General features: G+C 33.6%; 1 protein-coding gene across 4 annotated transcripts in view; it reads left to right on the forward strand.

The window, feature by feature from the left end:
* Window positions 1-16616, forward strand: part of SCAPER (S-phase cyclin A-associated protein in the ER) — a 398115-nt gene that overhangs the window by 81821 nt on the left and 299678 nt on the right. For 3 of the 4 annotated variants that reach the window (XM_004688004.2, XM_012728648.1, XM_012728646.1), the window contains exons 8-9: window positions 11226-11488; window positions 13901-14131. In XM_004688004.2, coding sequence (XP_004688061.1) covers window positions 11226-11488; window positions 13901-14131 — 494 coding nt within the window. The remainder of the gene's footprint in view (window positions 1-11225; window positions 11489-13900; window positions 14132-16616) is intronic. The other variant, XM_004688005.2, reaches the window with a different exon arrangement.

The following is a 16616-nucleotide window of genomic DNA, read 5'->3' on the forward strand; positions in this document are numbered from 1 at the left end:
ATACCTTAATCCTTTCAACATTTGATTTTAAGGTTTATTAAAATTTTTGTATTTTAGTTTTATCTTCATTCCTTTTGGTGTCTCAACTGATGCTGGTGTTTGCCAAGGCCACTACATTCCTGAATTCCAGCTTTTGTTTCCTGAGTACTGTATAGTTGTTACAATATCTGCTTAGCTTATTAATATCCCAGCTGCTGCTTTCTGCTGGGTGCCTGGAGTTTTGCCCTGTATATGCAAAGCTTAACAGTTGTCAGACTCTTAAGGAAAGATTGAATGCAGATTTTTTTTTGAATATCATGCTTGCAATTTCCCCTTGTATCTGGTTTTGACTTTAGATTCTTTGAACTCTAGTATCTTTTGTAGTGAGAAAGGACTGCTGGTTTCTGCTAGAACTTTCCTTTGCACAGTGAATTCCAAATGTCTTTACAGGAAATTCGAGGGGGATTTGTATCCTCCCCTTTCTCAGGAGTTGTAGTCCCTCAAATCTTGCCTGTACTAGATGCTTTTTTTTAAAAAAAAGATTTATTTATTTATGCATACAAGAACTGGGGTACAGGCCATAGGTGCGGGGAAGGGGAGGTGTGAGGATTCACGAAGAGACAAAGTGGGGAACAGAACAGGCAGATAGATTGACTGAAGTACACTGCTGTGGAGAGCAGTAGGTGACACAGGAGAGGTGTGCTATGCCATGTGGGTCACCTCCCTGGCTAGGGTTTGAACTCATGCTGCTGTGGCTGTGGGTATCTTCATAGTGTTGTGCTTTAACCCCTAGCACCACCATGGAGGGCCTGTACTAGATGCTTTTAGGTGTTTAAACAGTATGTTTTGTCTTTTATAATTGAGTTTGGCAGGAAGATACAGGTTACTTTGTGATGGCTCTAAGTCCAAATACATGTTCAAGCACATGTAGAACATTTACCAAAATTGACACATGCTGAACCAATAAACAAGTGTCAACAAACATCAGAAGATCAGTATAATTCTACTTTTTGAATATAGTACAATTAAATTAGAAATCATACACATAAAAAAGAGTTATATATTTCCCAGACTTTTTGAATTTTGGAATATATTTCTGAGTAACCATAGTCAGAGGACAAATCACAATGAATATTAGAAAAATGTGAATTGAGTGAAATGAACTTTTTTTTTAAAAAGATTTATTTACTTATGTATACAGAACTGGAGTACAGGCCAGAGGTGCAAGGGTGGTCAGAGTATTCACCAAGAGACAGAGTGGGGCGCAAAACAGGTAGATAGATGAAGTACACTGCTGAGGGGAGTAGTGGGAGGGTCAGGAGAGGCCTGCCACGACATGTGGGACACCCCCTTGGCCAGGCATCAAACTCGTGAGGTGCTATGTCAGCTTCATAGTGCTAAGCTTTAACCCATTGGGCCACCAGGGAGGGCCCTGAAAATGAGCTTTTAAAAACTTGTGGGATTAAGGTAAAGCTATACTTTGAGGAAAATTCTATCTTTAATTACATGTAGTAAAAGCCATACTCCATCCATCTCAAGAAATTTGAAAAGAACAAAATAAACCCTAGGAATATAGAACATCAAACCTAATTAGATAGAGGAGCTCATAAAATAAAATAAAGTGGGGCTTGTTTTATGATACTGGCATAACTTTAATATTAAACCTAATAAGAATATCTCATTTTTTGAATACTGATGTAAGGGTCCTAAACAAAATATTAGTGAGTTAAGTACAGTAAAAATGACAGCAAGTCATAGTCAAGTTGGGATTATTTTAGTTTTCCAATTGTTGGTGGTACTACTTGAATTTAGTGCTTTTTTTTTATATTAAAGACAGTCATAAATAATATTGTAAAATATTAATAATCATACAACTCAAGTATAAAGATTATATCAAATACAATTTTGAATTTTGTGTACTTCTACCTTAAGATTATTTGAAATTATTTAGAAACTTTTGGATTGTTAAATTTCATAAATTGTTATTTTCAACAAATGTTCTTCAATATGGGGGGATGGATTTTTACTTTATTCCTTCCTGATGTCAAATTTAACTTGACATCACTAATACTAAAATGTTCAAGAGACCTATGTTGTTGTTTAATTTTTTACATTTCCTCTTGACTTGCTTCAATATTTGAAAAATTGAAAAGTTTATACCTTCGGCCATTTATGGGTTTATGGTTAGATACAAGTTTTAAATAGTATTTCATTCTATCAGGAAACTTTCAGAGAGTGGATGTTTTTCTAAGTAAAACAATTCAGACCAGTAAAACAAATACTGTATGCCCCTCCCTGGTGGTGCAGCCTGTTCTGCTTCCCATTCTGTCTCTGGTGAATCCTCTCACCGCCCCTGCACCGCTGGCCTGCACCCCAGTTCTATATGATTAAATAATTAAATCTTAAAAAAAAGAAACAAAACAAATACTGTATGAACTTATTTGTATGTGGAATCTAAAACATCCATTCTCACAGAAACAGAGAACAGATAGATGGTTGCCAGTGGTGGGGGGGGGTGTAGGTGGTTAACAGGTACAAACATTGAGTTATAAATAATGAAGGTATATGGCCCTCCCTGGTGGCGCAGCGGGTTAAAGCACAGCACTGAGAAGCTAAAGCCACTTCCGCATGAGTTCAATTCCCACCTGGCCTGGAGGTGACCACATGGCGTGGCAGACCTCTCCTGACCGCCCGCTGCTCCCCTCAGCAGTGTATTTCCTCGATCTGCCTGTTCTGCTTCCCGCTCTGTCTCTGGTGAAGCCTCTCACCACCCCTGAGCCTCTGGCCTGTACCCCAGTTCTGTATGTACAAATAAATAAATCTTAAAATAAATAAATAAATAAATAAAAGGAATAATGTACAGCATGGTGGTTATTGTTAACTTTGCTATCACTTTATTATTTATGATGATATTATATATTTAAGACTAGATCTTAAAATTCCATACTACAAGAAAATGATCAATGATAGCTAACTAAGATAACTAAGCTTATTTTAGCAATGATTTCTCTTGTACAAAGTTTATGTGTACATATTAAATAGTGTTATGTACCAACTAAATCTCAATAAAACTTAAAGAAGAAATCTAATACCTTAATTCCCACTGCTTTAACTCCAAATTAATTTCCTATTTATCAGTAGTAGTATATATATTAGCCATTCTGTTAAATATATAGTATCATATCAATTTTATTTTATTTTATTTCTCTAATGACTGATGATGTTGAATATATTTTATCTGTTTATTTTCCCTTTGTATATACTCTTTAGTATGTTTGTTCTTTTGCTCATTTTCTCCTTAAATTTGTTTAAAGATTTAATTATGCATACAGATACTAGGGTACAAGGGGTAACAGGTACTGTGGGTGGGGGTAACAGGGTTCACCAGAGACACAGGAGCAAAACAGGCAGACATACCAAATGAAGCTGTTGTGCTACAGTGGCTGTGGATGCTTCATAGTGCTGCATTTTTAACCCTTGCGCCACCAGGGAGCCCCCCCCCCCATTTAAATTTTGTTTTTGTAATTTACTATTAAATTCTTGGAGGTCATTATATATTCTCAACATTTTGGTTCATTTTTTAAAAACATGTTTGTGTATACAAAACTGGGGTACAGGCCAGAGGTGTGTGGGGTAACAGAACTCACCAGAGATACAGTGGGAAGCAGAATGGCAGAGGTACGAAATACACTGTTGAAGGGAGCAGTAGGCAGGTCAGGAGAGGTGTGCCATACCATGTGGGTCACCTCCCTAGCTGGGGATGGAAGAGTGCCACAGTGGCTGTGATAGCTTCATAGTGCTGGGCTTTAACCTGTTGTGCCATCAGGGAAGACCCCATTTTGATTGTTGGGAAAAAATTTTTTTTTTTTTTGCCAGAGTGTCTCTTTCCATTTCTTCCAAATGACATTTTTGTAGAGCAAAACTTTCAATTAGATGAGGTCTTTTCTTTATAAAGTCTGATTTTGGTGTCAAATCAAACAACTCAGTGACTAGCTTTTGATTGAGATGATTTTTCTCTGAGTTTTAGAGATGGTGATTCACTTTTTTGCTTATGGACATTCAGTTGTTTTACTACCATTTGTTGGAAATTCCCTTTTAAAATTTTGCTTCAAATAAGTTGAATATATTTGCACAGGTATCTTGGGTATGTGTTTTATCATTATTTCTGTTTCTTACAGAGACTACACGGTCTTGATTACCCTGGGGTAAGCTTTTAGCATCAGGTAGAATGATTACTTCCACATTTTCTCTTTAGAAATTGTTTTAGCTATTTTAGGTCCTATGTCTTTCTCTGTAAATTTTCAGTTAAGCTTCTCAAGGTCTAAAAAATGTTGCTGGGATTTTGATAGAAATAACATCACAATTGTTGATCACTTTAGGGAGAATTGACACCTTTATTTTTCTGGATTTTTCCTTTTGTGAACATACTATACCAGTTCATTCATTTTAGGCTCTTTTCTGTTTACTTCCTTTGTTTTTATACTCATTGCTAAATATTTCATTTTCACTAGTGAAGTTAAACCTTTGTAAATATAAGTTTCTACATGCTCACTGTTAGTGTATAGAAATGCAGTGGGATTTTCGTATTGATCATGTATCTTGCATCTTTACTATGCTTCTATAGTAGTTCTTGGAGTTTTGATGTATCATCCTGAAGGTTTTATACACGGGCGAAGATGCCATCTGACAATAGGGACCATTTTATTTCTCCCTTTCCCATTTCTTTTTCCCCACTTTTCTGGCTTTTAGTGCTTGTTTCTAGTGCTCTGTTTAGAAACATGGTTAAAAGAGACGTTTTCCTTGTTCTAGATGTAGGAGAGATTTATTCACTCTTGTACCATTAGCTGTATGATAGTTTTAGGGGTTTTCTTTGGTAGATATTTCCCATCAAGTTGAGTAAATTCCTTCTACCAGTTTTTACTTTTTGTGTCTTGAGTCTCTGTGCACACACTTCTTATGGGATATCATCATTATACATGTTTTTCGCTTTAGTTAACTGTCTTTACACTGAAATCTAATATTATAGTAGCTATTTTTGCATGATATATATTTTTCTATCATTTACTTAGAGACTGCCATGTCCTCATATTTAAGTTACTTATATGCAACTTATAATTCAATATATTTTAATATGCTGTGTCAGTGTCTGTATTTAATTGATATATTTAGGCCATTTATTTTTAAGATGGATTTTCATGATTAGAGCCTACGCCTGCCATTTGATTTACTTTTTCACTGTTTTCCTTTCCATTGTTTATGTTTTGTGGGTAACTTGAACATATTTTCATAATTTCACTTTGATTTATTTTATAGTGTTTTAGAGTATATTGGTTTGTGTAGTTTTTGTAGTAGTTGTGTGAGGTATTACCTTAATATATCTAAGTTTTTTTTCTATTGTTTTTGGTTATAATAACACTGAGTGAAATATAGGAACCTTGTAATTGGTTCTTTTATTCTCTTCACTTCTAAATTCTCTTAATTATATTGAGTATATCTGGTGGTTTTAGAATTTTTTCTGTCAAGTTTAGTTAAAAAAATCTCATGAAAATTGGGATAATTTTTTAGATCCACCTTTATTTTTAGCATCCCAATGTTCTTTTCTCTTTTTTTGGTAATAGTTTATTTTTACATAATTTTGTGCCTTTTTCCATCTCAGTTGAAATCCCCATAGACTTTACATCACTACTTCACACATGTACCATCACCATAGTCGTGTGCACTTCCCCCACCATTTTGATCCCATTTCCCACTCCACTCCCATAAAATGGGGTACAGGCCAGAGGTGCAGGGATGGTGAGAGGATTAACCAGAGACAGAATGGGAAACAGAACAGGCAGATGAACAAAGTACACTGCTGAGGAGTGCAGAGGGCAAATCAGGAGAGATCTGCTGCACCATGTGAGTCACCTCTGGGGCCATGACAGAGCTCTCACTGAAGATATCACAACACACTTGCAGTGCTGCACTTTAACCCATTGTGCCATCAGGAGGGCTCATGTCTAGATCTTTAATTTACTTTGAGTTGGTTTTTGTGCATGGTGTGAGGTAGTGATCTAGTTTCTTTTTTTTTTTTGTATGTAGCACTCCAGTTCTCCCAGCACCATTTGTTGAGCAAACTTTCTTTGTTCTATTGTATCTTCTTTGCTCCTTTGTCCAAGACTAGCTGCCCATAGCCTATGAGTTTATACTGGGTTTTCTATTCAAATCCACTGGTCTGTGTCTGTTCTTGTTCCAGTACCATGGAGTTTTGATTATTATGGCTTTGTAGTATAGATTGAAATCTGGGAGTGTGATGCCTCCATTCTCTATCTTTTTAGTCATGAGAGATTTGGTTATTCTAGGTTTTTTGTGGTTCCATATGAATCTCATCAATATTTGTTCTATTTTTTTAAAGAATGTCATTGAGACTTTTATTGGGATAGTGTTAAAACTGTATATCTGCCCTCCCTGGTGGTGCAGTGGGATAAAGCATAGCACTAAGAAGCTAAAGCCACTTCCGCATGAGTTTGACCCCTGCCCTGGAGGTGACCACATGGCGTGGCAGACCTCTCCTGACCTGCCCAATGCTCCCCTCAGCAGTGTATTTCAGTTGATCTGCCTGTTCTGCTCTCTACTCTGTCTCTGGTGAATCCTCTCATCCCCTGAACCTCTGGCCTGTACCCTAGTTCTGTATTCATACATAAATCTTAAAAGCAAAAACAAAAACAGAAACTTTGTTCTATTTTTTTGAAAATGCCATTAGAATTTTCTGGCCATTTATATTCTCTGTACTTCAAAAGTTACATTGAAGAAGGTTGGCCCTCCCTGGTGGGGCAAAGGGTTAAAGCTCAGCACTGTGAAGCTAGCTGCAGCTGCTTCATTGCTAATTGGATCCCCAGCCAGGAGTTGACCCACTGGAGAGGCAGTGGACCACTCTAGTCTGGCCCTCTGCTCCCTTCAGCCGTGTTCTTCATTGATCTGCCTGTTCTGCTCCCCACTCTGTCTCTGGTGAATCCTCTCACTGGCCTGTACCCCAGGTCTCTATGCATAAATAAATATTAAAAAATAAATTATTCACTGTATGTAAATTATTAGCTGTAGGGTTTGTTGTAGAGACGGTCCATCACTTTGATTAAGTTCCTTCTATTAAAATATAAAAAGAATTTTTCTTACAAGTTGATTGTGGATTTTGTGAAAAGCTTTTTTGGGAATCAGTTGATAGGAGTTTATGATTTTTCTTGTTATGCCTGTTGATAGAGGCAATTTAGTAGTGATTTTAGTATTGATTTTTGGATGTTGAACCAAGTTTACATTGTTGATGGTTTATTATTCATTTTATACATTGATGCATATGATACAGTGATATATTGTTGAAGATTTTTGCATCTGAATTTATGAGAAATACTGGTATGTAGTTTTTATACGTGGTCTATATGTTTCTATATTAGGTTAATAGGATTGTAGACTTGGATGTATTACCTCCTTTTCTGATTCCTGAAATAGTTTGTATAAAATGGTGCTAATTACTTTTTAAAAAAAATTAGAATTTTCAGGTCCTGGAAATTCTTGGAAAAACCCATCTTGGGTGCTCTTTTAAATTAAAAGTTCAGTGTTTTAAATTATAGTTGTAAGACTATTTCATTTTGATTTTCATTCATTTCTATGTATTTTAAAAATATTTTTAATAATTCATCTTTGACCTGTAAATTTAGAAATGTGTTTAAGTGTTTAGAAATTTTCTTTTTTTTTTTCTGTTACTCATTTCTTATTTGATTCAATTATATCCACAGAGATCATATTGTATACAGTATCATTTGACGATGTTGATTCTTTCTATCATTGAGCAGGGAATAAATAACTTCACATTTCTTTGTATCTTTTTCTATTGCTTTTAACAATGTTTTAGTTTTTCTTGTATATATATCCTTCACCTACTTTGTTAGGTTTATATGCAGGTAGTTAATTTTTTTTTTTTTTTTGCTGAGATTGTAAATGGGGTGGCTTTCTTAATTTCTTTTTTTAGTTAATTATTTGCAAATAGGAAGGTGACTGATTTTTGCATGTTGATTTTATATCCTGCCACTTTTTGGAGTTTATTGTTTTACTTTGGTTTTCATGGAATCCTGGGTGTTCTCTGTATATTATCATTATCATCTACAGATAATGATAATTTTAACTTCTTTTCTAATTTAAATTACTTTCAGTGTATTCTGTTTCCTAATAGACCTATCTAGAACTTCTAAATGTTGTATTAAAAGTAGTGGTGAGGGTCCTCTCTGGTGGCTCAATGGATTAAGCACAGCACTGGGAAGTTAGTCTCGGCCACTTCAGCACAAGTTTGATCCCCAGTCTGGGAGGTGACCCACATGGTGCAGCAGACTTGACCTGTTTCAGCCCCTGCTTTCATTAGCAGTGTATTTCAGTCGATCTACCTGTTTTGCTCCCCACTCTGTCTCTGATGAAGCTTCTCACTGCCCCTGCACCTCTGGCCTGTATCCCAGTTCTTGTATGAATAAATAAATAAACCTTAAAAAAAAAAAACAGTGGTGAGAGTGGACATACTTGTCTTGTTCTGGATCTTAGTTTTGTTTTTCATCATTGAGAATAATATTAGCTGTGGGCTTGTCATACACAGCTTTTATTATGTTAAAATACTTTCCATTTATCCCATTTTTCTAGGGTTTTCATTGTAAATGAATGCTGAATCTTATCATATCCTTTCTTAGCATCTGTTAATATGATTATGTGGGTTTTGTTGATGCTGTGAATTACATTGATTGATTTTCATGTTCCTGGTATGAGTCCCATTTAATAATGATACATCATCTTTTTAATGCATTGTTGAATTCAGTTTGCTAAGATTTTACTGAGTACTTTTCATTTGTGTTCATTAGATATATTGTTCTGTAGTTTCATTTTTTTGTGTTGTCTTTGTTTGGTTTGATACATGTATAATGTAACCTTCATAAATATGTTTAGAATAATTCTTTTTTTTTTTTTTTCAGTCTGAGCATGACAGGCATTAACATCTTTGAAGGTTTGGTACAGCTCATTTTTGGTCCTGGACTTTTGTTTTTTGGGAGAGTTTTGAACACTTTGAATTTCCTTGCTTATGATTGGTTTGTTCAGATTTTCTACCCTTCCCTATTCAGTCTTGGGTGATTGATTATATAATTCTAGGAATCTGTCCATTTCATCTAGTCTGTTGAATATGTTTTCATGTAAATGTTTATAGTCTTATCATCCTCTGAATTTCTACAGTGTCTGTTGTAACTTCTCTTATATTTTTAATCTTATTTAGCTGAGTTTTTTCCCATTTCCTTCTCATTTTTAATGAGCCTCGCTAGAGTTTGTCTTGTTTTTTCAAAGAACCGGGTTTTGGTTTCATTGATCTTTTAGATACTTTTTGATTTCTGTTTCATTTATTTCTGTTCTGATTTTTATTACTTCCTTCATTGTACTGACATTTGGATCATTTTGTTGTTATTTTCCTAGCTCCATGCAGTGAACAACATGGTTGTTTGTTTGGGGTCTCTCTGATTTTTTAATATGGGCTTGTATTGCTATGTACTACCTTCTTATTACTGCATTTGCTGTGACCCATCCATTCTGAAAGGTTATGTCCTTATCAATGGTCTTGAGGTATTTTCTGTTTCTCCTTGTTTTTATCATTAACCTGTGGTCATTTGGTTGTGTATCATTCAATCTCCATGTATCAGAATACTTTCTTTTTGTAGTTGATTTGTAGGTCAGACCAATAGAGTATAAGTCTTTCTTTAGCGCAGTTATGTCCTTGTTTAGTTTGTTTTGTTGGTTTCCATTGGTGGGAATGGGCTATTGAAATGTTCAATCACCTGTATATTTTCTCCAATGTCTGATAATCAGATTTGGTGGTAGTCATTTGGTATATTTTGATGCTGCATTGAGTGTTAAATTTTCTTTATGTATTATTCTCTTGATCACTATGTAGTATTTATCCTTGTTTCTTGTTTTTTTTTTTTTTTTTAAAACTAGAAGTCTGTTTTGTCTGAGTTTCAGTATGACTTTGTGACTTCCTTTGGTTGCCATTTGCTAGAGAATTGTTTTACATTCCTTTACTTTCAGTTATCCTTGTTACTTAGGAACTTGGAAGTTGTCTACTTCAACCAGATACTGTGTCTTTTTGTTGGTGAGTTCAATGCAGCGATAGTTCCAGAGATTTTGCTGATTTTCCAGGTTTTGCTGATACCTATTTTGCCTATTTCTGGTGGTGCTTCTGAGTTGGAGGCTTTTGCAGTATTACTTGGAATATATTTTCTGACTGCAGAGTCTCCTGGAAGTATTCCTATATTTTTCTATTTCTCAAAATCTTCAATACTGATAGGTTTTGTTCAGGACTTTCACTTGTAAGGACATGGTGATGAAGGTGGGGCCCACTCAATATTGACCAACTAGAAGTGTTGATATTACATTTAAAGATTACAGCTAGCCTATAAAACTTAAGATGTGGCTATAGTCATAGATCCTTCAAGTTTCAGGTGTTTTAGTGGAAGATTCTTACTTAATTTAGGCTATTTTACTGTGTGTCTTTGGACACATACCCTTGATTTCCTTGCGTAATTGATGAAATATTGAAGTAGATCCTCTGGGTTCCTTCTAACAGTAGCCTTACAGAAGTATCTTTTTTAAAGTTAAAATATCTTTTTTAAAGTTTGGCTTAGTGCTGTGATGGAGGAAGGAATTTAGGTTTCAAAACTGGCCTATATTTGAATTATGAAAGATGGGGACTTACAACCAGTGGGGACATGGACCCTAGAACCAATTTCTGTGGACTTGTATCATGGCTTTACCTTTACTAGCTGTGTGAGTTTGGAAAAAAATATTTAACTTCTCTCTTTTCTTATTGATAAGCTGCAGATGATAGTGAGTTGTCATGAAGATTGTATCTTACTGTATATAAAGCACTTAGAAAGTGCTACCACATAATATGTATTATATAAATGTTTATTCTTTCTTGACTGTGTATCTTCAGGTAAATCTTAATCTGAATTTTAATACTATCTTTTGAAAAATAGGGATAATTACAATTACCCTATAGTGTAGATGTAGGGATTAGATATTACACACACATACCTACACAAAACACATGTTGTACAATAAATTAGTATTATGTTGAAATATTAATTAGATTTAATGGGAATTAGGTTCTAAATATTTTTATTTTATAGTGGTTTGAAAAATTTTATCATTAAAAATTCTTGATTTATCTTCTTCCCTGGATTGCACAGAACGGAAGGATGCTGAAGGATGGGAGACTGTACAGAGAGGAAGGCCTGTTCGTTCACGATCAACAGTGATGATGCCCAAAGTTTCATTAGCAAGAGATGCATTAAGGTCAAAGGATGACAGTGATAAAGAAAATGTACGTCTTTTGCCTGATGAAAGCACCAAGAAAGGTGAATTTGTTGGAGATGAACCTTCTAGTACTATAGAATCTCGACCCAAAGACTCATTACACTCTTGTGATCATCCTCTTGCTGAAAGAACCCAGGTAGTACATTTTGAAAAAGTCAATGCCTTTTTATGCTGGAATGTCTCATTACTTTACTTCATTTTACTCTTTTTATTGTGAAAAATTTCAGATATACAGAAGAGTTGCAACAATATAATAATGAACTCTTCCTGCAACCTTTACCTAGATTCACATTCTGTCACATTTTTGTCTTTCCCTCTGTATTTATGAGTCAAATACATACATTGTATGTTACACATTTGGGAGTAATGGATAAGCATCATCACTATACTACTTAAACACTATAGCATATATCTCCAAAAAATAAAGGAATTCTTTTGATAAATTTACATTTAACTAATACAATTATATGTTTTATTGTCCATATTCAAGATTTTTCAGTTGCCTCAATAATTTCCTCATAGAACTTTAAACCTCTATTCTAAAATCCAATCTAGAGTCACATGTGATTTGTTGTTTTATTTCTTTAATATTAATCATCAGGAACAGTTACTCTGCCCTTGTCTTTCATATTAATAGTTTTGAAGAACATTTTGCTGGGTTTTTGGGTAGATTTTCCTTCAGGTTGTGTTCTTTGTTCAGTTTACATGCATTTTGATGGAATAAGTGGTTTGTCTTTAGTGTCACATGTTGAAATCATGATATCAACTTATTCAATTTTGTTACCTTTGATTACTCGACTAAAGTGGTGTTCTTTATTTTTATTAAAAACGGTGAAAGTAAAGATCATTTTGTACTTGTTCTACTTTTACTGGCTGCAATTTAGATATAATTACTAATATTTAATATAATTCTTAAGTTAATATTCCTATTTCTTTTGTTAGTCTCTCTTGAGATTTATGTTACTTATTTGATTAATTTATATAATTTTATGCAAATGATGAATTTATTTTTTTTATTTGCTACACAGGTTAAGTAAGATATAAAATAATTGTAATATCAGTGTAGAATAAAATCTGTTTTAAAAGATTCTCCCCCTATAAGATATTTATTTTTATTAGAAACTGTAACTCAGCTTTCACATTTTCCTTAGGAATGATGATAGATCTTATTCCTGCCTTATGCCTGATTTCTGTTAATTCTTTAATGTATGTTTTATGCCTACACAAGATTGTGTGAGCAATGACTTGTGTTGCCTTTTAATTTCCCACAACATAGAGCAAAATCCTTGATCAGTGCATATTTTTTTGATTGTAACTTTAAAAATCCTTTAATATAAGTAAATCACTTAAAAACATCTGGCAGCTTTGCAAATGTATGTTTTAGCTGTAAAATTGAACAGTATTAAAGTTGTGCTGTTTTATGTAGTGAATGAACTTACATGTTTTGCAGGAACAATGCATTCATAGAACTTTTAAGAAATTAAGCTATTGCTAAAGTATTTAAGTATAAAAGTTCATTTGTTTTGGTGGCCATGGTAATACTTGTTTTCTCCATTGTTATTCTAAAAATGGGATTGCATATTTTTATCTTTTCTCAACTTTATGGTTTAGCTTTGATATTATACATAAATGGTATTGATTTTTTAACAAACAGGGTTGACTATATTGTAAACATCAGTAATGCTAATATAAATATTGCCAAGGAGATTATAAACCATGGTGACTGATATATATATATAAAATGTTGATGACAATATAAACAATGTGATAACGATTTAAATAATGATTTTGCTAAAATCAACACTTTGGGATACTTTAAGTTCTGAGTTATAATGGTATTTTTAAAGTAGTTTAAAAATCATTTGGCCAAGTTTAATATTTATATAAATAATCAAATTGGGGGTCTTATGACTACTGCAGTGTTTATATAATGTTTGTTTAGGTAGTGATATGAGTGGCTTAAATTCACCAATTTACACTTATTTCTAGTACTTGGAGCTCATTACTTTGAGTATAGTTGAAAAATATAGCAACTTTCTTTCTGTAATCTGATCAAAATTGAAATTAAAGGCCTGTTTTTAGGAACTAAAGCAGAAAATTTTAAAGAAATGGATAGGTATTTGACCTCTGTCAATACTATATTATTTTAGATTGTTTTCACATTTCTATTGGTTTGTGTTAAATATCCTAAGGTGGGGTGTGGAGGATGTTGAAGCCTAAACACTGTGAATTGCACAAGATTGCATGCTCATATATGCTGGACTTCTGTATAGTATATTTCTCCAATGATAAGATTGGAGTTATGTGTGTCTTCAATTGATACATTTACATACATACTGTGTTAAAATTATCTAAGAGAGAAAGTTTCTTTTTTTTGGTCAAGAGCCCTTAAAATATATATTTTGATGAAAAGTGCCTTTATTTGATATTAGATAGTCTTTGCAAAAGCCATGTTAAATACTGTTAATAAATAGAATCAACTTTCTAGAGTGGGGTAGTTGGTGAATACTTTATTATCTCCAATTCATTTCTTCAAATGTTTTGTTAGTTCACAGTGAGTACATTGGATGATATCAAGAACTCTGGCGGTAGTTTCTTACAAGACAATTTGAGAACTTCTGATATACCTGCTGTTCACATTGATTCAGAGTGTGTTTCAGTTACTCAGCAAGTGGACACATCTTTGCAAACAACTGAGGATAAATTTTCAGCAGTGAAAGGAAGGATAGAAAGTGAAATGGACCCTTCAGATATTTCAAATGTGAGTGCTGCTAACCTGGTAAGAACAACTTATCAGAATTCTGAATAAATATACTAAAGAGACATCAGCCCTGATAATAGTTTTAAAAAATGCTTTTTTAAAAAAGCATTTTAAATATATGATTTTGTATTAATATTTTATTTATTGGGCAGTTTTTTATATCATTAAGATTCTTGTTTTGTGAAGGAATAAAATGAGACTGTAATTTAAGTAACTTGTTCAAAATCACTGAGTTTGTATGTGATTTGATCAAGTGTTCTTTAGGATTAAATAAACTAAGATAACACGAATAAAGTTGTTAGGGCCACCCTTGTGGCTCAGGGGTAAAAGTCTCAGTGCTCTCAAGCCTTTGGTACAATCACAAGAGTTCAGTCCTGGCCAGAAAACTGACCCACATGGCGCAGCAGACCTCTCCTGCTTGCCTGCTGCTCCCCTCAGCAGTGTGTTTCAGTAGATTTGTCTGTTCCCCTTCACTGTGTCTCTGGTAAATCCTCTCAATCCACCCAGGCTCCCTCACACCTCTGGCCTATACCCCAGTTCTTGTATGCATAAATAAATAAAAATAAATCTTAAGAAAAATAAAGTTATCTGTGCAATTTCTAGCACTCTGAGATTGGGAGAAAGGGTCTAGTTGGACTTTGAAAATTATCTTGAGTTCTTTAAGACAGCTACTATCATTTGCCTGGAATTTATTTTTAAGATGAGATTCATTTACTATTCCCATTGCAAATTTATGTACATTGGATTAGAATTTACTGGTTTATGTTTTGGGATGACTACTCATTTATGCTTATCATTTGTTTTTCACTTTATTATTAAAATATTAAACCTAAAGATAATCCACAATAGGTCAATCTAGCTTTCTTTAAAAGTAACTTAAAAAAAAAATTCCATATAAAAAGTTGTTGAGAAAAACTGTTCAAATTTTATTTTGTAAATAAATTTCATAATCCCATAATGTCTTTCAAAACTTAATGCCTTACTTTGCTGAATGATGTTATCAGCAGATGGTGTTAGGTGAGATTGTACATTCTATAGAGAAGATTGCATCTGATTTAAGGGACAAAGTAGCATTACATTATTAAGAAAGACAGTGATGTAATATCTATCTATACATATATACACACATAAAAATAAATAGAAGCAAATATTTAGATTACTTGAATAAGGAATTAAAAGCTGTTTGTTTTTTAATGTAGGCCTTTAAATGATGTAAGCTTTTTTTTTTTTTTTTAAAGATTTATTTATTTGTGCATACAGAACTGGAGTACAGGCCAGAGACTCAGGGGTGGCGAAAGACTTCACCAGAGACAGAGTGGGGAGCAGAACAGGCAAATCGATGAAGTACACTGCTGAGGGGAGCAGCGGGCGGGTCAGGAGAGGTCTGCCAAGCCATGTGGTCACCTCCGGGGCAGGCGGGAATCGAACTCATGCGGAAGTGGTTTCAGCTTCGTAGTGCAGTGCTTTAACCCGCTGCGCCACGAGGGAGGGCCTAAATGATGTAAGCTTTTAAAGGTAAAACATAACTATGGTCTTATGAGTAGTATGTTTCATAATGGGATAGAAATTGATTACATTTATATATTTTGTTGTTATAGCTCTACGATATTAAAATTATTTTGCAATTTGATTCTGTAGGAATCAAACTTCAAAATATGAAAAAAATCCCATACTTTAAAAGATTAAAAATGTTTTAAAAGTTCTTCCTCAAACATTTAAATTTTGATCACATATGGAAATTAGTTTCTAGCATATTATAACTATTGGTAATTTTGAGGGTCAAATTTATGTACTTGAAAAAATTTGCTTTTAATGTGAACATTAATGTATCTTTAAAGGTCTTTGAGAATTTTAATTAAACCATGATTTAAAAACAATTTCTTAATTTGGTTTGTTGATCAGAGGTCCTTCAACAAGTAATTCTAGGGAAGCTACTCCTTATTGTAGCTTCTAAGTGAGGGGTTATGGAGAAATTGCTGCAATGGAGCGAGAATGGTTAGTTTGTTTTGTTTTCCCCCATAATACAGTATTGTCACAAGCTGGGTAAAATAAAAACCAAAACTTACTTCTCTTATTTAACAGAAATTTAGCAAAAAGGCTGAAAACCTTTGTGTCTATGGTGAACTTTTGCCATTATTGTAAAAATGTACTAATATAAAGCCCACTTATTATGGTTTTATTTTTTTCATTAAAGTTTATATTGAAATACAAAAATTATAAACTAAGAAATAATGATTGCAGATACTTATTTGATTTTTCATTTTGAAAGTAGTAAAGTTGTATATGAGTAATGAAATTATTATTTTAGCTATAAACTCTACCTCTAGATTCATTTGATTATTGTTAGCAAAGTAACTTTTTAACTTATAACCTGTATTCTCATTTTATGTAGGTTGTCTTATGGGGAGCATGTTGTTTTTGCTTTTTTTATCCAATGTGACAATATCTATTGAGGTGTTTAGACTATTTCCATGGAATTTCGTTATTGACACATCTGGTTTTT

This window comes from Condylura cristata, unplaced genomic scaffold (genome assembly GCF_000260355.1).
Source record: "Condylura cristata isolate star-nosed mole 26May11 unplaced genomic scaffold, ConCri1.0 scaffold00023, whole genome shotgun sequence".
NCBI lineage: Eukaryota > Metazoa > Chordata > Mammalia > Eulipotyphla > Talpidae > Condylura > Condylura cristata.